The following is a 23,454-nucleotide window of genomic DNA, read 5'->3' on the forward strand; positions in this document are numbered from 1 at the left end:
ATTGATGTTCATTGTGCCATTTATTTTTAGTTTGACTGTCAGAATCACTTTAAACGGAACATTTCACGTGTTCTTGTCGTAAATCTTCAAAGCTGCAATATAGGGCTAAGTTTAAACAAGCAGCATAAAAAGGTTCGATTTTGGGTAATGTTGATTATTGTTAATAATAACAATGTAAAAATGTATAAGCCTTTTTACTGTTTCATAATTGTATTCATCATTTCAAATCATACACATCTGAATGATCATTCGTGATGTTTCATGCCCTGAGCCCAAAACGCACATACAAACACCAACAAGTGTTTGAAATAACATCCGACTTGGATCTGATGTGGATTCCGATCGCAGAATGAAGCAGAATTACATTCATTATTGAGTTATATGTTATGCCTGTTGCATACGAATCACTTTCATACTAAATATAGGCTACTTTATACTAAAACAAATACCAGAGACCGCTTAGACAAATGTCTCATGTGCTGAGAATGTGCTAACGTACTAACCATAAAAATATAAATCATAAAAGTTTAAGAACCACTTCATGGTCAGAATTGCGAACTTTTGAATCACGCTCGCGCCAGAGAATTATTGCACTTCGACCTGTAATTGGCCAAAATGCCCCGTTCGACTTTTCCGAGACCCTCTACTCTTCCCTGTGGAACACGGAAGCTTGAACTCTGACCCACTTTCTGTAGATCTGAATTTCTGTATATTCTGTAATTTTAGAATATTGAATTTGGTGTTCTGAATTTCTTCTTCATCTTGAAAACTTGAAGCTGTATTTTTTAAAACGGGATATTTACAGTGTAAGAATTCAGAACCAAAAAATTGCTGTTTGAAAATCCATATTTATAAAATTGTGCCATAAAAATAAATAAATAATTCAATTTGGTTAAATATGTACGGAAGAGTACGGAAGAGGATTAGGGCCAAGCAATAATAATAATAAAAAAAACATCTCGAGATTAAAGTCATTATAATGCGAGATTAAACTCGTTAAATTTCGAGAAAAAAGTCGAAATACAATCTTGAGAATAAACTCATTAAATATCGAGATTAAAGTCATTATAATGCGAGATTAAACTTGTTAAATTTCGATAAAAAAGTCGAAATACAATCTTGAGAATAAACTCATTAAATATCGAGAATAAAGTAATTATAATGCGAGATTAAATTTAACGAGTTTTTTCTCGAAACACAATGACTTTATTCTCGATATTTAATGAGTTTAATCTCGCATTATAATGACTTTATTCTCGATATTTAATGAGTTTATTCTCAAGATTGTATTTCGACTTTTTTCTCGAAATTTAACGAGTTTAATCTCGCATTATAATGACTTTATTCTCGAGATGGCCCTAATCCTCTTCCGTAAATATGAAATGTCCAGGATTGGAGTTTAAAAAATTCTAATTCAAACCTATTTAAAATACAACGTAATATTACATTTGGCAAAAATCACACTTATAATTCAAATTCAAAAGTCTATCATTCAAATTTACACAATTCAAATTCAAATTGTTTTGGCATATTTCTGGCTCCATAGTCACCAAAGTGAAAGTGAAAGTTTCACTGAACCAGTTTCCCAGAAGTCGCTTGTTTGTTAAAAATGAGCTCAGCTCAGTGGGGAAACTCCTATGAAAATATATGGGCGGACACGGAGGAAACCCCGTCCACGCCCTCTTCGTGATTTATAAGGCCAGCGCCCCGTTTGCACCATCAGATTCGGGATTCGAGAGCGAGACAGTGTCGGTAAGGTATTTCGTTTCAATTAGTATTAAAATGCGACATAAATGAGTCTAAGCCTCGATGATAAAAATTGTAAAGGTGCACTCATGTTTTTCCTTATTAACATTTGTACTCCTTTGAAGTTTGTACATTTGTACTCCACAGACTTTGCAATGTGACTGGTATTAACTTGATTTACTTAAAATTAAAAATTAGCGCAGTAACATGCAATGCATGAAAACAAACACACACTGGGTTCAAACACTGAGTAGTGTCCAGTGAATTTAAGCTAGAAAATGATCTCATAAAGGGATTTAGAAAGCCTCTGTCTATGGGATTTTGCAGATTTCAAATGGTCCGTTACGGGAAAACTGTAAATCCAATTAGTTTGTTGTAAAAGACGTAGAAATCTGTGTCAGAACGGTCTGATGGTTTGTGCCAAATTTGGTGGATGTAGCTTGAAAGCTTTAGGAGGAGTTACAATTGAAAATTTTGGTCTTGCTTTAAGGATTTAAAAGACTCTGGACAATAATTTGCACCTGTATAATGACCATGAGAAACATTAACAGACATTCAGTTAACAACATTGCAAAAAGTGAAGATAAAAGAGAAAACAAATATAATTTATATACCCATCGTGATCAATTAGTTTTCAATTTTTGTGACAATAAACTTTGCCCATTTTTCTTCTGATAGCTCGCAATCATTCCAGAAACATTTTCCCACAGGCAATCTTCAACAAGGAAGCAAAATCAACCTGATTTGACTCAAACAGAAAGACTTAAAGAGCCAGCATGTCCAAAGCCACAACAATGCCACGGCCCATGTGTTTGGTGGAGAATGTGAATGGATCGCTCTGCGTCTGTAAAGACACCATTGAGTTCCTGAGTAGGATCAATGAGCCGGTGGTGGTGGTGTCTGTGGTGGGACTCTACCGTACAGGGAAATCATACCTTATGAATCGTTTGGCAAGACAACAGTCAGGTGAGATTAACTGCTGAAACTCTCTTATCATATGTAGTATATATTAGGGTTAGGCCATTAAAAATTATCCATATTAATAGTTGGGATCCGAACCGATGCTATTGTTGGCCAGTTTTTGCCTCTCGAGCCGGGAAAACAACGTAGCCTACTGCTGACACAAGGACGTTAATTAAACTTTTTTTTTATAGATAGGCCTATATGCTCTGTTTTAATTTGTGGGGAAAATGCTTATGATGTTTAAACAGTTTGCTAAAATCTTTTAGTAGTTTTGTAGATTAGGAGATTTTAATGAAGGATAAGCAGAATTATCTTGGTCGTGAAATGACTCCTCAAAACACGTATAAGATGCTCAATTGTCACCTCCTTCTGTCGCAAAGACATAATTTGCAGAAATGGTCACTGAACTCATCTAATCGTTTTGGTGCACAGATTCAAAAGACTTGAGTCACTAATGAATGAAAATCCCTACCACTATCGCTAAGCACAGTTCTGCAGTTTAGGTGAAAAGAAGCGTAAATAATAATAAAAGACTAACTTGTCAGAGGAGATTTTTTTTGTCTTGAAAATTCACAAAGCGCTACAGAACAGACTACAGACTACAGAACAGTTGTAAGTTGCAATTTACCCTGTCCTGTAAAGTAGTGCATAAAAATGTCATCCTACACATACGCAAGGTGTTAATAATACATTTGTATAGTAGTTTATGTAATGTAGTTAGTTATGTAGTTTATTTAGGTTATGTAAATGGGTAGTTCACCCAAAAATGTAAATTCTTTCATTTACTGAACTCAAATGAAGGTTTTTAGACAAATGTATCTTTTTGTCCATACAAGTGAATTTGTGCCAAAATTTTGAAGCTCCAAAAATCACACGAGTCAGCATTAAGTAATCTGTAAGTCTCCTGTGTTCAAACCAACGTCTTCAGAAGCGACATGATAGGTGTGGGTGAGAAACATATCACTTTCACATTCTTCATGCATACTGCTCCCTACTGGGCAGGGGGAAGAACTTCTAGCAAAAATTTACTTAAATATTGATCTGTTTCTCACCCGCACCTATAATATTACTTCTGAAGATATGAATTAAAACATTGGAGTCATATGGATTACTTTTATATTGCCTTTATGTGCTTTTTGGAGCGTCAACATTTTGGCATCCATTCACTTGCATTTTTGAGGGCCTACAGAGCTAAGATACTCTTCTAAAAATCATAATTTGTGTTCTGCAGAAGAAAGAAATCATACACAACTGGGATGACATGAGGGTGAGTAAATGATGAGAGAATTGTTATTTTTGGTTGAACTATCCCTTTAATGTGGGTTTAGTTTCTTTGCAATACTTTTGAAAGGATGCAATGAATTTGCTCATTTTAGGCAAGGCACAATTATTTGTTTGGCCTTTCCCTCATTTTGCCCATTTATTTGTTGTCCAAGGTATCATTTTAGTATCAATACCCTGGTACCAGAGGCTGATATTGTACTAAAGACACAATTTTGATATATGTTTGGTATATTTTGGTGTATATTATACTAATGCTGGTAAATGGCAATGCAATTGTCTCAGGCTTTGCTCTCGGAAACACTATTGAGTCAAAGACCAAAGGCATTTGGATGTGGTGTGTGCCTCACCCCTTAATAGAAGGACAAACTCTGGTGCTGCTGGACACAGAAGGACTGGGTGATGTGAACAAGGTGAGTGCACTATGTTCACTGCATCACGGTATCCACAGTATTTAAAAAATAAAATATTTGTCTGTTTAGTTATGCAGCATCTGCAGTAGATGTTTAAATCATGCCGTGGTGTGATCCAACGAGTGGATTCGCTTTGTGTTTGATAAATTGTTGTATGTTGTGGAATATTAAGCTGTTTTATCTGAAGACATTGAGCTGTGTGTTTCAGGGAGACTCCAAGAATGACGGATGGATCTTCTGTCTGGCTGTTTTGCTTAGCAGCACTCTGGTGTACAACAGTCGTGGCACCATTGATAACAATGCACTGGAACAGCTGCAGTATCCTTTAGCCTGTCACATGCATGACCCTCTTTCACATATACGCATACTTCATAAGATGTTGTTGTTTCTTAATGTGCTGCAGCTACGTTACTGAACTTGCTGAGCAGATCAAGATCAGATCTCCATCAGAAGCAGCAGAAGAGGAGGAAGGGGATTCTCAGTTTGTGCGCTTTTTTCCATCATTTGTCTGGGTCGTGAGAGATTTCACCTTGGATTTGGAAATAGATAGAAAGAAAGTATCAGAGGACGAGTACCTTGACTTTGCCCTCCAGCTGAAGAAAGGTATTTTAGGCAAGATTACTTGATCCTGCTGTTTTCTGAGTACACTCCCAAAAATATTTGAGCCTCATTAATGTATTTCAATTGTGTAACAGAATTCCATCCAATTGAATTGTGTGATGGTTAAAACATTTTAATTTATAAAACTTTCAAATATTTAGTTTTTGTTGTATTTTATTAAAGGTTACTCAATTAAATTTGATGGAGCTTTGTTATAAAATGCAAATATGTAAATCATACAATATATTCAATTTTTTTTATTTGGTCATCATGGTATGATGTTTTTCTTCTTAAAAACACAAAAGGAGATATTTAGCAGAATGTTCCAGCTGCTCTGTTACATAGAACAAAAGTGGTGCTTGTGAAAAATAACATAAAAACAGTTAATTTGATCCTGTGAGACCATTCAATAGATTTGTGTGAGGAAGAGATCATACTTTGTTGTTGTTTGCTGAAAATCATAACCTTTGGGAAGGCAAGTTTATTTTATACACAGTGATAGTACTGTTTAACTTTTGAAATGTTTCTGTACTTCTGACCACTTTCCAGTAATGTCAGTTATTGGAAAACAACCGATTTTCAAAAACAAAAATTCTGTCGCAGAACAGGGGTTGACGACACAGTCATCTTGGCATACAAAGTTGTGTCAAATAATGTTACATTTGCTTAGGCAGTCTGAAAAATATTCATAAAGCCATAAGAAATAGAAATAAATGACACAAGGAGCCATTCAGACTGAACAGTTTCCTGTACAAAAAAAAAAAAAAAAAAGGCACGAGGACTGCAGATGTGGCCAGGGCAATAAATTGCAATGTCCGTACTGTAAGACGCCTAAGACAGCACTACAGGGAAACTGATCGTCCTCGCAGTGGTAGACCACGTGTAACAACACCTGCACAGGATCGGTCCATCCGAATATCACACCTGCGGGACAGGTAGAGGATGGCAACAACAACTGCCTGAGTTACACCAGGAACACACAATTCCTCCATCAGTGCTCAGACTGTCCACAATAGGCTGAGAGAGGCTGGACTGAGGGCTTGTAGTCCTGTTGTAAGGCAGGTCCTTACCAGACATCACCGGCAACAACGTTGCCTATGGGCACAAACCCACCTTCGCTGGACCAGACAGGAATGGAAAAAAGTGCTCTTCACTGACCAGTCGTGGTTTTGTATCACCAGGGGTGATAGTGGGACTCTCGTTTATCAACAAAGGAGTTAGTTTTCACCAAGGCCTGTACTCGGGAGCGGGATCGATTTGGATGTGGAGGGTCCATCGTGGTCTGGGGCGGTGTGTCACAGAATTATCAGACTGAGCTTATCGTCATTGCAGGCAATCTCAATGCTGTGCATTACAGGGAAGATATCCTCCTCCCTCATGTGGTACCCTTCCTGCAGGCTCATCCTGACATGACCCTCCAGCATGACAATGCCACCAGCCATACTGCTCATTCTGTCCGTGATTTCCTGCAAGGCAGGAATGTCAGTGTTCTGCCATGGCCAGCAAAGAGCCCGACTCTCAATCCCATTGAGCACATCTGGGACAAGTTGGATTGGAGGGTGAGGGCTAGGGCCATTCCCCCCAGAAATGTCCGGGAACTTGCAAGTGCCTTGGTGGAAGAGGGGTAACATCTCACAGCAAGAACTGGCAAATCTGGTGCAGTCCATGAGGAGGAGATGCACTGCAGTACTTAATGCAGCTGGTGGCCACACCAGATACTGACTGTTACTTTTGATTTTGACCCCCTTTTGATCAGGGACACATTATTCCATTTCTGTTAGTCACATGTCAGCGAAACTTGTTCAGTTTATATCTTGGTTGTTGAATCTTTTTATATTCATACAAATATTTCCACATGTGTGGGAGGGCGGGCTGGGTCGTGATTCTACACACCCGGTCCCTTATCCGGCTAATCAAGCCTCTGAGAGGGATAAAGGCCGACTTCGGAGGATTGTGCAACCTTATAAGGGACCGTATGTGTCCGCCCTGCCACAACATGTTAAATAATAAAAAAATAAAAGCAGTTGAAAGTGAGAGGGTATTTCTTTTTTTTGCTGAGTTTATATATATATATATATATATATATATATATATATATATATATATATATATACACAATTCATTGAATGTAAATGAATTGTGACTGAAGAGCAAATGATTTCATAACAATGTGTGATTTCCTCCTGAACACCTAATTTAGGTGTAAGTAAGAAAATCAGTGACTACAACCTGCCCAGACAATGCATCCGTAATTATTTCCCTACCCGGAAGTGTTTCGTTTTCCCATCTCCAACCTCACCAGAAAAAATGACACGCTTAGAAACTCTACAAGAACAGGACCTACTGCCAGAATTTCTTGAGGTCACAGGCCATTTCTGTGACTACATGTTTGTCAAGAGTGCTGTGAAAACACTGAAAGGAGGACACAGAGTTACTGGAAGAAGTGAGTGTTTTACTATAGTAAATGAAGAGTCATTGAGAGGTTTGTGTTTAAATACAAAAGCCTGTTCATTAAAGAGGCTTTTTAAGCTCGTCATGAGAACATCACAATTTTAACAAGATTTGAATTGAGCTAATGTAAATCTAATCACACAATCTACTGAATTGATCAATCGATTGACCTAATTAAATGAGCAATTGTATGTTTTTGTGTGCTTTTAGGACTGGGTCATTTGGTTCAGAATTATGTGGATACAATCAGCAGTGGTCGTGTGCCCTGTCTGGACAATGCCGTGGTTGCTCTGGCAAATCTAGAGAACCAGGCTGCTGTTCAAGAAGCCTTAAAAATATATCAGAGTGGGATGGAAGAGGTAAGACACATTCCGAAATAGAATGAAGTCTATGCTGTTACTCAATAAATGACACCTATTTATCTAAAACAGCTTTAAACTTTCCCAGGTTTTTTTTATTTTTTACAAAAAGTTTAAATTGACAATTCTATAGATTTACATGGACACCAGAAAGAGGCTTATTGTGAGAAAACAGCGTTCCTGTTTACATGCACTGTATAAGCAGAAGGAATATTTTGGATCTGGTCGCGATCTCCAATTCCCCCGGTCCCGTCTACCTATGTTCGTGCCCAGTGAAGTGCAGTCATGAGTCTGAGTCTCTGTAGACTTCGCGAAGGAAATAGAAAGAATGACACACACACACTCGGTCTGTATTCAATCTATTCAATGTTTATTAGAGCCGTCAAGTCATTTATATTTTCATGAGACAATAAACAGCCAATGGAAAAGCAGTAACAAGGCCTAGGGTCTAGGGGGAGAAAATGGGTGTAGAGGCCATATACAGATGTTCCAGCGTGATTACGTTACGGTTGACTTTGTGGACGGGTGTGACCTTAATCAGATCACAGAAATAAGTATGCAGAACATGATAAAGAGGAAAAGAAAAATGGTCAGCAGATGCTAAATATACTGACTCACTATCGTGCTCACTGCAGCCTGCATCTGGGGTCAACTGAACACACATGGAAGGTCAGAAGCACAAACACACACACATGGAGCAGAACAGCATGTACAATTTCATATTTCTCACAGTAAGTGATTTCCCCATTGTACTCCTAGAAATGTTTATTTCAAGTTTACAAAATTATTAATCCCACACAGGGCAATTAGTTGTAGGGCTTCATTCACAACAGACATACAAGAGACAAAACAACCCTCCCGAAAAAAAACAACTCTTCCCACTGTGCTAACATGTTGTTGGGCTCCATCCTATGACATTTGTTATGCTGGTCTGTTCCAGACAAGTGAGAACTCCATTAAGACTCCCGAGCTTTGAAAGAGCAACCTCTGAGCAATACAATTGTCATTTGGGAAGTATTATGGTAGCAAAAGACCTATAATCTTCTTTATTCAGTTTTCAGTAGACACTTATGCATAACCAGCCTATTGTTTAGTTTGCAGTGTATGCATTGAGCATGAAGCAACTTTGGGTTTACTATGTATAAATAAAAGGGACACTATATAAATAAAACTTTATATACATTATTGTTATATAGGTTATTTTTTTTTTAATCCAAGACCATGTTGGAGTTATTTCAACTCATCAGTTAAAACCTTCCCTTTCACTGTGCACTACTATTAGCTAGACACCAATCAAATTGCTGCAGTCATTTACTGAAAGCACTCACATACAGTAAACACCATGTAAATGAAATGTGTTTACATGTGTTTTGCAGGTGAAGAGTAAGTTCCCAGTAAATGTGACTGATCTTACTGCGGAGCACCAGAAGTTTAGCAGTTTGGCCACCTCGGAGTTCATGAAATGTTCCTTTAAAGATGATAAAGGAGAGTACCTTGGAAATCTGATGGTGAGTTTCAAATACACACACACACACACACACACACTTGTAATTTTTTCTGCAAAGACAACAACACAAAGATTTTTAGAGGAATATCTCAGCTTTGTACGTCCATGCAATGTAAGTGAAATGTAATGAAAACTTTAAAGCTGCAAAAAGCACATAAATGCAGCAGAAACATAATCCATAAAACTCCAGAGGTTTAATCCATGTATTCTGGAGTAATCCAATTGGTTTTAACTGGACCAGATTATAACTCCTGTACATCTTGCAATTGCAGTCTCTAGACATGATCATAATTTCAAACTTGATTACATTGTGTACACATATATGAGGTTCTACCAACAAATTAAACTAAATTAATCAACAATAAAACCAATTGGGTTCTATTTTCGTGAGTGCACAAACGTCTTATTAAATTTTCATGAGAACGCTAATTCTAAGTACAATTTTGTGAACTCGCAAATGAGCATGGGTGGGAGTGTTTGCGCTATTGTTGGTGTATGCGCATAAATTGTGGGTGTATTGTATGTAAATGAAGCGGTGCAAAGTGCAATTTGCTATTTTTCTGAGAAACAGGTCTTTGCTCTAAGACGTTTCAATACCACCTCTTAATTCAGTTCCTGCATTTGCAGTTTGGAGATTCCACCAGCAGGTGGAAATAAAGTTCATGTCCAAATTAGGAAAGTACAGAACATCAAATAATGTCCCTGGATATCAACATTTTTCAGGGGTAATCACTTGAGATTTGTTTTCAACTTTTTGAGGTCATGGTTTATTTTTTTCAGTTATTTTTATTATTATTTTAATTGTAATGTCATATGTATTAGTATTATTGTATATTTACAATTGGATTTATGATTTAATAATAAGTAGTAATAAACTAGTAATTTTCCACCTGTTGTTGAGATTGATTTTTAAATCACTGCAAAAGGGGCCAGTGGAAGAAGGATGGACTAAAATGTTTGGGTTTGGTATTATTTTTACCACTTTATTATTTTGATTATATTTTCGTTTTGTTTAAAGTGTCATTTGAATTTATAAATATTTTTGGTTTATTTTTTTGAATACATACTTTTTAAAATCCAAATCGACTGGTAGAAGTGAAGTGCATGCCGATACAATCACTGTTAATACTAGCAGTAGATGAAAATTATTAATACTTATATTCCCTTTAATTTAACTGAGCGTACAAATTCAGAAGAGAGTCACATTTTCTATGTGTATAAAAGGAGCGTCACTGTCATAGAAATATGCCCAGAGTTCGTGGACTATATTATATATGGACTATATATAATAGGATGCAGATGGTGGAAATCCCAGAGAAGAACCTCAAAATTCAATTGTACTTGATCCAACCCAATTGCGTGTTTCGTGGGCGATTTCACCAAACCTACTTGTGCCGAGACTTGGGGCATGCTTACATGAAAATACCAATAATTAATGGCCATGCCCACTTCTTTGCACTTATGGCATTGTAAATTAAAATAGGGTCCATTAACTTGTAGACATGCACACAGACATACAAAGACAGTGTGTAGATACGATTTACATGTGTATGATTACAGGAAGCCATAGATACGAACTATATCGACCTGATAGACAAGAATGAAAAGACATCAGAGAAAAAGTGTGGAGACCTGCTGAAGAATTTGTTCTCTGAGATGAGTGAACAGATGCAGAATGGATTGTACAGTCAGCCTGGAGGATACGAACTTTACTGCAGGGACCGAGACGCCGCCGTTGCAGAATACCGCAGTGAGCCCAACAAAGGAGTCAGGGTGAGGACATTCACCGTGTTTGTTTTTGTGAGATTGTGTTTGTTAGTGTATGCATTTGTGTGGGGATCCATTAAAAAATGGCTTCCCGTCTAAAAATGCAGAAAGGCTTCTGTAAGAGTTAGGTTTAGGGTTTGGTTTATCATTCCACAGACCACCATGATAGATAAACACGTTAGAGTGGATGCTTGTATCTTTGTTTAAGTGTTTCTAAGATATCTTTTTGTGTGCAGGCGGAGGCCGTGCTGAATGAGTTTTTGAAGGAGCGGGGAGCTGAAGCAAACAGCATCCTTCTCACTGATAAAAAACTCACTGAAAATGACAGAAAGATTCAAGGTAAATATTTATTATGAATCCAGGGGTGGTAGTCAGTGTTTTACTCACCCCACGGGAGAAGATACATGAATATGTTGATCCTTATTGAATTCTAATGTATTTGTATTTCGTTCTTGTTGGATTCATGCAAACCAACAGACGAGGATCTGCTTTTATGATGGAAAAATGCGAAGTGAACTCGAAAGCTCTTTTAGACCTTTATATGTGTGTGAAATCCCTTAAAATAGGCAGAGTGCATTTTATAAAAAGACAACTTTCACCACTTTTTTTAAACATATTTTGAAACCTATTGTGCCACAGTGTGAGAAATGTGTGGTTCGGTCGAATAGGTCAAGGAAGAGGTACATAAAAACACCCCAGCTGCAGGTTTGTATGGGATCAGATCATAAACTATAACACAGAGCAAAACATGGCAAATTGGCAAAGACATCTGTTCTTGTATCTCTGCTACACAATGTCAAAGGAGGCATAAACATCTCTCAGAAGTAACAAAGTAACTATGGACATCTTATTTAGCATAATAATAAAATAAATCCTTGATATTTCTGTATACATTTTAAATATTAACAAGTTCATCGATAACATGAATGTATAGATAAATGATTACAGAAACATTAATTATTGAAATGAATAAGCTTTCTTAACTGATTATAAATTATGAATATGTCTTCTACCAAAAATAATAATACCATAAGTCATAGAAATATATTTGACCAATGCATACATTTTGTTTTAAATATTATTTTTCTTCATTTTTATCTTGGCTGAATGGTCAGAGGAAAAAGAAAAGGCAGCTCTGATGGAACAGCGGTGTAAAGAAGAGGAAGAGAAACGAATTGAGAGTGAACGAATAATGGAGGTGGAGAAGGAGCGGCAGGAGGACAGAATGAGGCAGATGGAGGAGAAGTTTAGCTTTGAGATGCAGCAGCAACAGCAGGAGATGGACCGAGCTCTGGAGAGCAAACTGAAGGAGCAGGAAGAGCTGCTAAACAAAGGCTTTAAGGAGAAAGCTGGTTTTCTTGATGAAGAGATCAGGAATCTTAAAGCGGAACAGAAAGAGAGCAGTTCTGGTGGCTTTTTTAAGGGAGTTTTAATGCCTCTTATCAGCACTGCAGCACAATTGATTCCCAGCTTTCTCACTCACAGAGTGATGATGAAGGGACTAAAATAATGAACCATGAATAAAAAATGCAAAACATTGTTACATCCCATTTCATTCATTTATAAATGTGTGGGAAAGAGACAGTTGAGGGTGTTGCCCAGACGTGCTTGTTGTTAAACTGTGAAGGCTAATCTCATGAGTATTCATTAGATTATGTGAAATTAATTAAACATGATTTTTGCTGTTTTGAAATAGTCTTCTATGTATTGTATTGTTGCGGAGATTAGGCCTTTAGTAGAGTTTGCTTATGTCCAAGTCAGAAACATTATAAGTTCTCATCATTACAATGCAATTTCAGATAGTAGTCATTCTTGCTGACCAATTCAAGTGCTCATATTAAGTTGTGACATTTGATTTGATAACTTGATTTTATGTACTAAAATATTAGCACCAAGCCTTAACTTTTTAAACTATTCAGCATGTTGGAAAGACTTTCAGTAGGCTACCCGATAGTGTGCTTCATCGCAAATCCTATGAAATGAAAAATACCAGAAATTAAAATAAAATATCTGTATATCAGTGCAAGTTGTAAACCATCATTTTGATTCTGTATGTTCTCAGAAAAAGTAAATAAACGCCTTTTTACATTAAACTCAGTTATTAATTGCTGTCTTAAAAGTGTGTGTGTGTGTGTTCAAGTATACAGCTCTGTAGGTCCATAAAATGCAAGTGAATGGTGCCTGGAACTCAGAAGGTCCAAAAAGGACATAAAAGCAACATAAAAGTGTGTGTGTTCAAGTATACTGCCATATTTACATTTGGCAGAAGCTTTTATCCAAAGTGACTTACAGTGCCCTTATTACAGGGACAATCGCCCCAGAGCAACCTGGAGTTAAGTGCCTTGCTCAAGGACACAATGGTGGTGACTGTGGGGATCAAACCAGCAACCTTCTGATTAACAGTTATGTGCTTTAGCCCACTACGCCACCACCACTCTCACCATATTGCCATTGTTTATGTTGTATTCTAAACTCTAAAATAGAGATTGACCAATTTTTATTTGCTGATAGTGAGAACTTAGGAAGTGGAAAAGGCTTTTAATAGATTACGTTTTTAAAATTGATCTACTGTATATAATGTTAAACTTTTTTTTAGACATTCCTTACTATGACAGGCTGAGACTTAGAGTCTACAAAAGTCCAAAATATACTAAACCTCAGATGAAGTTTATTGTACAACCAAAATCCCAATATAAGACATAAAAATATGAAGATTTGGTGCATATGCAGGACTTTTAACTATAAACAAGCCCGGAATACACTTACTTATTTCTCGACTCTTGTTTTGGAATGATGGTGAATTGGCTCCTTTACAATTCTCTATATTTAGAGCATTGTAAAAGGTATTTAAGTATTTATTACTCTTATTATTATAGCCAATATTCACCAGATTAAAACTACTTGCATGGATATTTCCAAAAAGCAACTATCAGCACAGATTAATAGGTAAAATCAATATATTGTCATACCTTAACTCTTAACGTTTTCTCTACTTGCTTTGTTGGTCTCTATTTCAGGTTGGTCAATGGATTAAATATAAAATTAAATGTTTAAATTCATAACTGCACATGCTTTTAATAACTAGTTTTAATCACTGGTTAAAGCTTTAAACAATAGTTACAATATTGATATGCAACTACATAAAGGTCTGGGGTGTCTTACCCCCCTGGGGGGGGGGTGTAATATTAAAGTTTGAGAATAGGAAACTGTGTTCACAAATAGCTTTTCTGAAGTCCCCAATAAAGTTTACATTAGGAGTCACAGATTGTATGAATAAATTGAAAGGAAATACAATAAATTAAATAATAAATATTGAAAAGTTTAGTTTAGTAATGATCACCTCACAAATGCTTGTGCTTGCATTGAAGTAAATATACTCGGCTTTTAAAGGGATTGTAATGATGCTGGCAGGCAATGACAGGCAGACAAAGAGATGATGGCAAAGTGATGAACCCAAGTGCAGTTTATTTCCAAAATGTGATATCCAAAAACCTTGACTAAAAATATGAATCAAAACATAACCATGAACAACTAGACTAGACTTGAAATGACTTGACTAAAGACTTGACAAATAAAACATGACTAAACTAAACTAGACTGGACTGGATACAACAAAGTTATATACACAATATCTGACCAAGGACGATGGAAAACATGAGGGCTTAAATGCTTGGACATGGGAGAACACATGACAAAGATGACCAATGACAAGACTAAACTATACACAAGATAACAAAACTAAATGAACATAAACCAATGAAAAGACAAGACTAATAACAAAGTAATCAAACTAACAAATGAAAACAAGACACATGAACAGGGGAAACACATGACAAGATCACATGAGGGACCAGGAAATCACATGACATGACAACAGGAACTAGATTTTCAAAATAAACATGAACCAACAGAATAAACATGACCTAAAAACAAGAATTCTCTTATAAATTACATTTCTCACCCTGATTTAGAAAATTTTTAGAAGAATATTTCAGCTCTGTAGGTCCATAAAATGCAAGTGAATGGTGTCTGGCACTCAGAAGGTCCAAAAAGGACATAAAGGCAGCATAAAAGTAATCCATATAGCCGTTTTTCCACCATCAGGCTGAACAGTTCTCTTCTCAAAACTATAACATTCCATGCCGATATGGGCCAGTTGGCACATTTAATGTTTTTTTTCACTGTGGTACATAACAGAATCGTCTTTTGGCGATGCCAAGAGGTAAACATTGGACTGAGTGTGGCCAAAGTCTTTCTAGCAAGTCAGTTCACAGTTGGCCAGTGCAGCCCCTAATGTTTCATATTATGCTCTGTATTTTTATGTTGATACAGTTTTGGAGGAGGGACAGGTTATAAGTGGACATCAAGTTCAAGATCTTCCCATCAGTGTGTGAACTATACAATAAAACTATTAGTTGTAGACACTTAAAAGTATATCAAAAACATTCAAATTTCCAGTTTGACAGAGTTACAGAGTTTTCTGTAAAGCTGCTTTGAAAAGACATTTATTGTGAAAGTGCTGTGCAAATAAAACTGATTTATGTGATTATAATTTTTTCCCATTCATTGAAGTCTCTTCCTTGTAGAGACATGACTGCTTTTTGTTGGACAAACTTGCTGGACATATCAGTATATCTATCTACATACATATGAAGAGAGTCTTCTTTTAAAAGAGACCATTTTATTTTAAAGATGAGCCACAAGTTAAAGGAGTAGTTCACCTAAAAATGGAAAATGTACTTTTACTCAATCATTTACTCACCCTTATGTTGTTCAAAACCCATATGCTGGGTTTTTTTCTTGAAACATAAAAATAGATATTTTAAGCTGCTCTATTCAATAGAATAACAGTTTATAGTGAGCAGGAGCTGTCAAGCTTCAAAAAGGACAAATACTAAAAAGCACTACTACAGGTTCAGTATAAAGACAACATAACAGTAGTCCATAAGACAAGTGCACTATATTCCAAGCTTTCTGGGGCCACACAACAGCTATGTGTTGTATGGACTATTTTATGGTATGAACTGTTTTTGTATGGAAAAGAGCAGCATTAGGATTCTTGAAGAAAAGATTGTGTTAAATTCTACTGGGATAAAAAACTGTGAGGGACAACTTGAGGGCAGTAAAAAATGTTGTGTATTTTCTTTTTGCTTGCCAGCAAAAAGTCAGACCAGTAATGTCATTTTACAGATATAAGTGATAAAAATTTATTCAAATTATATTAATCTTTTCTTTGAGACAGCACAAAAAAGAAAGGAAAGATGACTGTAAGAGGCACATTGCTAGAAATCCAGACACAGTGGTTGTCTTGTACTTTAAATTCACATGTATCTTTTAAAACCAACATTTATTTTAATTTTGTGCCTTTATCGAATTTCAAGCATTTATTCAGAAAATTATTGCATTCAGCACCTTTACTATATTAAAGGACCAAAGTAGACCATTATATTTTTGACCTCAACACCCGTAATCCTCCACCCCCAAAATGGTTTGGTCCCCCCAATGTTCAAGACGTGGTTATGGCCTTGTAATTGAGTATTACCACTTAGGGTTTTCTTATCCTATAAGGTGTGTCTTGCAACCAACTGCTGCCTTATTACTGTGATCTTGTTATCGGATGCATTTTATACATTCTGTAAAAATCAGATGATAGTGGGTCCAGATTTACCCTGGGGGTAAATTGTCTTCAATTTCCTTACCCCAGTAGTGGGGTAAAATTGCCCCTTTTGATATTTTTTTAATTTGGTGCTATGACAACATAAATGAGCAAATCTATTATTTACAGTATTTCCAATGATAATATACAATATTGGACGATGCATCATCATCCTGTATATGCTTCTAAATTTATATATATATATATATATATATATATATATATATATATATATATATATATATATATATATATATATATATATTTATTTATTTATTTATTTTAATTGATCCCTTTCTCTCCCCAGATTGGGGGAGGCAGAGGCAGTCTAAATAAATACAAATTGTGCCGTTGTGATTTAATGTGGTGAGTAACGTAATTTTCCCCACCGTGTCCGATATTAAAATCAGTGCGACACACTTTGCAAAAGCTTGGGTATTGTCGATATGGCTTTGAGATATTAAATTAAATACTTCCGTCCAGTTGTTGTTAAATTTACATGTAGGCCTATATATATATATATATATATTTTTCCACAGGTCTCACAACCACACATATAAGTCACCCCCATGAACTCCCGTGTTACCGTATATGACACAGTATTCCCGCAGAAACATTAAGCTACCGTATATGACAGTAGTCAGCGTCTATACTCGCTGATCAGTGAGCACTCTCATTTTAATCTTTAAAATGCTAGTGTGTCTTTACTTCCAATTACACATCATGACCAGACATAAATTCAATCATTATATTGAAATAATTTTCTCTGTACATCACGATGCAACACATAGAGTTCTAAATCACAATTGCACCAATTAGAAGAAAATGTATTAGAATTAATTAAGTCAAAGTTCCCATCCAAAGGGAACACTAAACACCATAATGACGACTTCAAATGAAACACTATTATCCCACAATGTAGTGCAATATTTTCATTTCTTTCTTTTTTTTTTTTCTCTCAGTAATTTCTTGTGGGATGACAGAAAATGTCCTGCATTGAAAATGACGTGCTTGTCCATTTACACTATCAGCAATGATACAACATGAGGGAAGGGCAGACATGACCGGTGACACACATTATCCCTCTGACACCAAAACGAAACTTAACCTTTTGGATGAGGGTAGAGTAGCCTACAGAATGCAGACGCGTTGAAATTATGTCCGTGGTGGTTTAGATGGCAGCTAGAGTGCAGGTAACATAAATATTTTTTTCTCAGAAATGTAAAATGTGGGTTTAAATAAACATTTAACAGTTTTGTCTGTGTGAAACAATTTGGGGGTCCTCTTTACGCGTGCCGACTTTTCTCCTAGCGTATATTTATTTATACATCGCGCGCTCTCGTTGTTGTCTGCAGTTAATATACGACATTGTCGTCTTTCATTGTTTCTTTCGAATATTTGCGTGTTTTCTTTACCCTGGTTTATTTTAGAAGCAATTTTCATAATGATGCAATTGTAGCCTAACAACTTCACGGAAGTCAAACAGGCTGGCTGAAGTATTTCCTGTAATAATGCACCACTAAATTATATTGATGACTTCTGCGTACTTTGTATTTGAGGATATTTGGGGCACTACAACTTAGAACTTTGTGGAAAACAACTACATGGTTCCAGTGGTTAAATTGGCTTTTGTAGGGAGGGGGAGCCCTTATTTACGGTGAATGGTCATCATTTAAAATCCCGCCGTAAAATGACTTAATGTGTTTTTACACCAAAGGGGCTCTTTTTCCAGTATTAATGTGTAAGTTAGGGTTGAGTAGTTATTCAAACAAAGACAAATACTTTACAATTCACTTATTTTATTATTATTTTTTATTTGTGCAATTTAGAAACGTTGAAGTCCCTTCGCACCTGTATGTTAATGTAACTCTTGCAGTAATTATTTATCATATTCATGCAGCCTGTGTTATTCTGTTGAGTGTTGAAAAACCATCGAGGAGAAACGCATCATGACAAGTTTTAGAAAGAAAAAAAAAAGAGTAAACTCGTCCGCTTTGCGACAAACATTAGTCGTTCTATACATTTTTTTTTTATTTTATTTATTTATTTTTTTATTATTATTATTATTAAAACTGAATAATAAATTAACAGGGAAGTAGAGATGGCAAAATAAATGTATAATCTCCACCTTTATTGAGTTTTGTAATGCCTGATAGAAAAGTATCTATCTTTGAGAGCAATATAATACTTTAGACAATTGCAGAATAGTCCCATTAGTCACAGATACACTTCAGAAAATTGAGTACACAACTATTTCTGGGCTTAAAAGTTACAACAAACCAAATCAATGCAGAACATTGTATCACAAAAGCATTACAATGTGGCCCCCCCATGCACTACTTAAAGCCCAATGTGGCCCCTTTACCAAAATAGTTACAAATATTAATAATTACACACATCACCTTTACAAATTTGTTTCAGGATTTTACACGAGTAAAAGTAAAATGTTTCAGTTTCATATGAAATAATCTAAAGGTAGAATTATTAGAATTATTATTAGACATCAACAGTGGCCGTTTAAAGTTTCAAGATGTGTTTCAGCTAGTATTTATTTTTCATAAATACATTAATTTATTATTATTATTTAAGACTATAGCACACTGACCTAACCATGGTAATGAGGAGCCTTTCCTTCTGTGTAATATGTGTATAAATATGTAATATTATGTAATAAATGAGATAATAATGGGCCCATATTAAGTACAGTTTCTGTAGATTTTGACATCAACAACAACAATAATGTCACATGATGCATGTCCTTGTACTGGAAAATCTATGCAACATAAAAGGAAATGCAACCCAGGATACATTAAATACAGGTTATGTTTAATCTATGGCAGGACGACACAGAGGCGTTTCCAGCATTGAAACTCATAGGCACATAATAATAAGCAATAATAATATAAATGGGGGGTCTGGGGGACCTCCCCCAGGAAATGTTGGCCATTAAACACTTCATTTCCTGCATTCAGGTGCATTTTTTTTAGCATTTTAAATGATAGGTAAAAAGATAGAATGCTTTATTTGTAGAACTGTAACAGCTATTCACAGAAACACAAATAAATAATACATGAATATTAAATAATTAATAATGTATCCTGAATTTTACTTGTAACATTGGATAATGGGAAAAGGTAGAGGTGACTTGTTGAGTCAGTGACATGAATCTAATTATCTATTAATCTAACCAAATTAACCTCAAAAACATGAAGTTTAGTACTGTTTTCCGAGCTCACTCACTTTGGGATTGTAGCCGAGGCCGTTTGCTGGCCTCAGGAGGTAGAGGACTGCCGTCTTGACGGCGCTTAAAAAATTGCCGGATATCCATTTTTACATGAGACGTTTGGGCTAGTGAGTGACGGATGAATCTTGATGCAGTCTGCTGCTTCCTGCTGATTGGTCAACAAGACAGCACGCTGTATATAGCTGGTAGTAGTCAATATCGATGCACGCGCATGGGAAACACTGGCAGCAGCGCATAATGAAAGACTTCGTCTTAGGTTTAACAACCTATGAAACTAATAATGAACATTATGAAACTAAAACGACATAAGCTTAATTTAAAATGGCTTAGGAACTATCTATTTAGAGGTGGATAAACGCAATTTAGAGGTGGATAAACCCACTTTGGAGGTGGGTAAACGCTATTTCCGAATTTTGGGAGGTGCGTAAACGGCGTTTATGTGCGTTTAGCCTCCACTACATCCCTGAATAACGTTAATTTACACATCGTGTTTCAATCGCCAAATCAGATGTATAGGCTACTTCATCTACATTCCTCACGAGAAACGGATTATGGCTCACAAAATGGATTAGCTATAGGCGAAATAGTAAGGTCCCACGTACTTTATATATACAGTACATGTTCTGCATTAATACCACAGTGAGTAACTTACAGGGCTAGTAAGTTAGACCAGGGTTTGCTTAAGAGCCTTCACCGACCTGAGCTTAATGATGAGGGAACGGCGCCAGTAGATAACTCTTCTTGCCTCCCTCGTATCGTTCATGACTCCTTATTTTACTTTTTAAAAAGTGTCTAATGTCCATAATAGCTACCACCAGAAGCCACAAACAACAATGACAGTCAAGCCCTAAAGCTGTAAGTTAACCGATGACTCTTTCAGGCTCTCTCCTCTGGTGCGCACTCTAAATACAAGCATTCTGTAACCATAGTAACGTTGATCTGCTTGAACACATTTTAATCGTCTTTAATACATGATTCCGAAGGATAGATTAAAAGACCCGGTACATTTTTTTAAATAAATACAAAATTATTAAAAAATAATAATAATTATCAATAAATTCAATTTTTGGCTGAAGCCCCGGATGCCCATGTCTAACGACGCGCCTGCTGCTGTTAACTCGCCACTAAGTAACGTTAGTTGATGTCAGCTCCTCCCCTACCTGCTGCATATTCAACAGAGAGGAATAAACGGAGTCACCCATAGGCTACCGACAGCAAAGGAACTTATTCTATAGGCTAGATTATGCCTATGTCTATTTTTACAGGCTGTATGCAGTATGTGCAAAGCCAAAACACAATGAAATAAGGCAACTTATGATTTCGGGGGTTTACATAGGCTTTTGTCCGGTTTCATATTTGTTAGTCAACTTTTCAAAATTCATTCGGGGCTACACTCAAAACATTCAAAATCGGCTGCCGCCGCCTCTGAAGGAGACGGAGCTGAGCTCCGTCAGGGTGTGTTGTGGACCTGAGGAGGTGGAGCTGCGCTCCGGTGCGCTCCGGCCCAATTTAACCTCTGCATGGTTCCTGTAAAAGGCAACATGTAAGAATCATCAGGAGCATCATTATGGTAATTCTGCACATCAACTACCTCTGTGCTCTGACACCTGATCCCTCTGTGTGTGTCAGAGGATAAATATGCAATGTAATATTTCTGTAATGCACCTGCGCAAAGTATTCAGTTTGCAGAGTGCTTTCATCTACTGTATTTACAAAGGGATTTGACATCATTTTTAATCTAAAGTGCTAATTAGACTTCCATGACATATTGACATAATCCTTACATTACATGCAGCACCGTACTGTCACTCACAGCCTTAAGGTTAAGCAGAGTTGTGGTCAACAGTAGCCTAATATCAATCTGAAGGTTGCTGGACACCAACTTGTTCTGTGGCATTAAGGATATGCTTCTTAATATTATGCCCTTACCTAAACCCCTTATTTAAACCTAACCGATCAATAGAATGTGTAAACATGATAGGAAGCTGTTGTGTGTGATAGCATTAAGTAGTTGTTGCATATTAGATGGAAATGATATCCAGCGTTGTCATTGGCTGTAGTGAAAGTCATACGAATTCAAACGAGTGCAGCCAAATTTAGAAAAGTCGTATGAATCTTTAAGATTTCACAGTGAGAGTGTGTACATACCCCTAATAAGTTAATTGCACTCATTTGATTGAGTAAACATGTTCCTTCAATTACATTGAGTAATGGGGTCTCCCAAACTGAGTATTTAAGTAAAATTAACTTGGTTTTCAAGTAGAGTGAATTTAAATATTTAAGTTGTGTTAACTACATGCAAGCAGTCTTAACTCAGATTTGAATTTAAATATTGTTGTTTCTACTGTTGTACATTTTAATTGAATTTATACAATTTTAAATCAAACAACAGCACAGCTCAAATAAGATGGCAATTGATTCTAGGTCAGTTATGAAATAGTTATTTACAGAAATGCATATATGCACTTCAGCTGCACATGCACAAAAGAACAAGGATAGCGTGACCAGGGTCCAGCTTGACCAAAGAGACACAGATCACCCTAATGGTGACATCACACCAAACAACTATTTTCAACAAATTAACAATTTAAATCCCCAATCTGTTCTGTCTGACCAAGGAAACATAATTCAAGCAGCAAGGGATTGTGGGTATTCCCCATAGCCTCAATTTTGTACTCAGTAGTTTGAGTTATTAACACTTCAAATCTTAAGTCTATGGATTTTTAAGAAAAATAAGTTCAATGAACTTAAATATTTGAGATATGAGTCCAAAATTTGACATTTCAAGTGATACTTAATTAAGACCACATTATATTTACAGTAATGACAACTTAGGGTTTACAGTGTAGGACAGTTCACATGGAGTTCAGTATTTCCTATGTATTTCTCACATACCTTTTGAATCTGGTTGCTAGGTATTTTAACAAGATGCTTAATTAAGGAGCAAGTCTTTTATTTGGCTCTATTCCAAGGTGTGACATTGTAACAGACTCTCCAGATTTTCTTCTCACTTAATCTAAAAAACAACAGTTCTTATCAGCACATACAGAACACTTACACCAGTAAATAGGGATGTCAGTTTTCAGACATCTTCATAATCAATCTCCGTTTAAATTAAGAATACTATTTAAAATTAAGGTGAGGCACAACTGGTAAATAAGCTTAACTTTTTGCCTTATTTGAATCCAGCTTTATTTGAATCCAGATTCAATTTTGCATTATTAAATTATAAAAAAAAAAAAAAAAAAAAATGTTTTGCATTGTGAATGTACCCATTTATACTATAGGAGGTTACCCCATGTGACTCTACCCTCCTTAGCAACCGGGCCAATTTGGTTGCTTAGGAGATGGCTGGAGTCACTCAGCACACCCTAGATTCAAACTCACAACTCCAGGGGTGGTAGTCAGCGTAAGTACTCACTGAGCTACTCAATTATTGACAGGATTCAGATTTTCCAAACAAATGA

At 36.2% G+C, this 23,454-nt stretch overlaps 1 protein-coding gene across 2 annotated transcripts; it reads left to right on the forward strand.

The window, feature by feature from the left end:
* The first annotated feature begins 1,601 nt into the window (after window positions 1-1,601).
* Window positions 1,602-13,161, forward strand: LOC127645274 (guanylate-binding protein 1-like). 2 transcript variants are annotated; one of them, XM_052128836.1, is made up of 11 exons: window positions 1,602-1,752; window positions 2,457-2,712; window positions 4,276-4,403; window positions 4,612-4,721; window positions 4,807-5,006; window positions 7,204-7,446; window positions 7,665-7,813; window positions 9,190-9,321; window positions 10,881-11,093; window positions 11,324-11,426; window positions 12,203-13,161. In XM_052128836.1, the coding sequence occupies exons 2-11, from the start codon at window positions 2,523-2,525 to the stop codon at window positions 12,595-12,597; spliced, it is 1,863 nt and encodes a 620-aa protein (XP_051984796.1). In that variant the 5' UTR covers window positions 1,602-1,752; window positions 2,457-2,522; the 3' UTR covers window positions 12,598-13,161. The 2 variants fall into 2 exon arrangements, with proteins under 2 accessions (XP_051984796.1, XP_051984797.1); XM_052128837.1 differs by lacking the exon at window positions 7,204-7,446.
* The last annotated feature ends 10,293 nt before the right edge of the window (window positions 13,162-23,454 follow it).

Source organism: Xyrauchen texanus, chromosome 6, assembly GCF_025860055.1.
Source record: "Xyrauchen texanus isolate HMW12.3.18 chromosome 6, RBS_HiC_50CHRs, whole genome shotgun sequence".
Classification (NCBI taxonomy): Eukaryota; Metazoa; Chordata; class Actinopteri; order Cypriniformes; family Catostomidae; genus Xyrauchen; species Xyrauchen texanus.

Coding starts and splice junctions, on each gene's coding strand:
- LOC127645274 (XM_052128836.1), top strand. CDS start 2,523: ATGTCCAAAGCCACAACAATGCCACGGCCCATGTGTTTGGTGGAGAAT. Junction 5,007..7,203: donor TGCCCTCCAGCTGAAGAAAG/GTATTTTAGGCA, acceptor CACCTAATTTAG/GTGTAAGTAAGAAAATCAGT. Junction 7,814..9,189: donor ATCAGAGTGGGATGGAAGAG/GTAAGACACATT, acceptor TGTGTTTTGCAG/GTGAAGAGTAAGTTCCCAGT.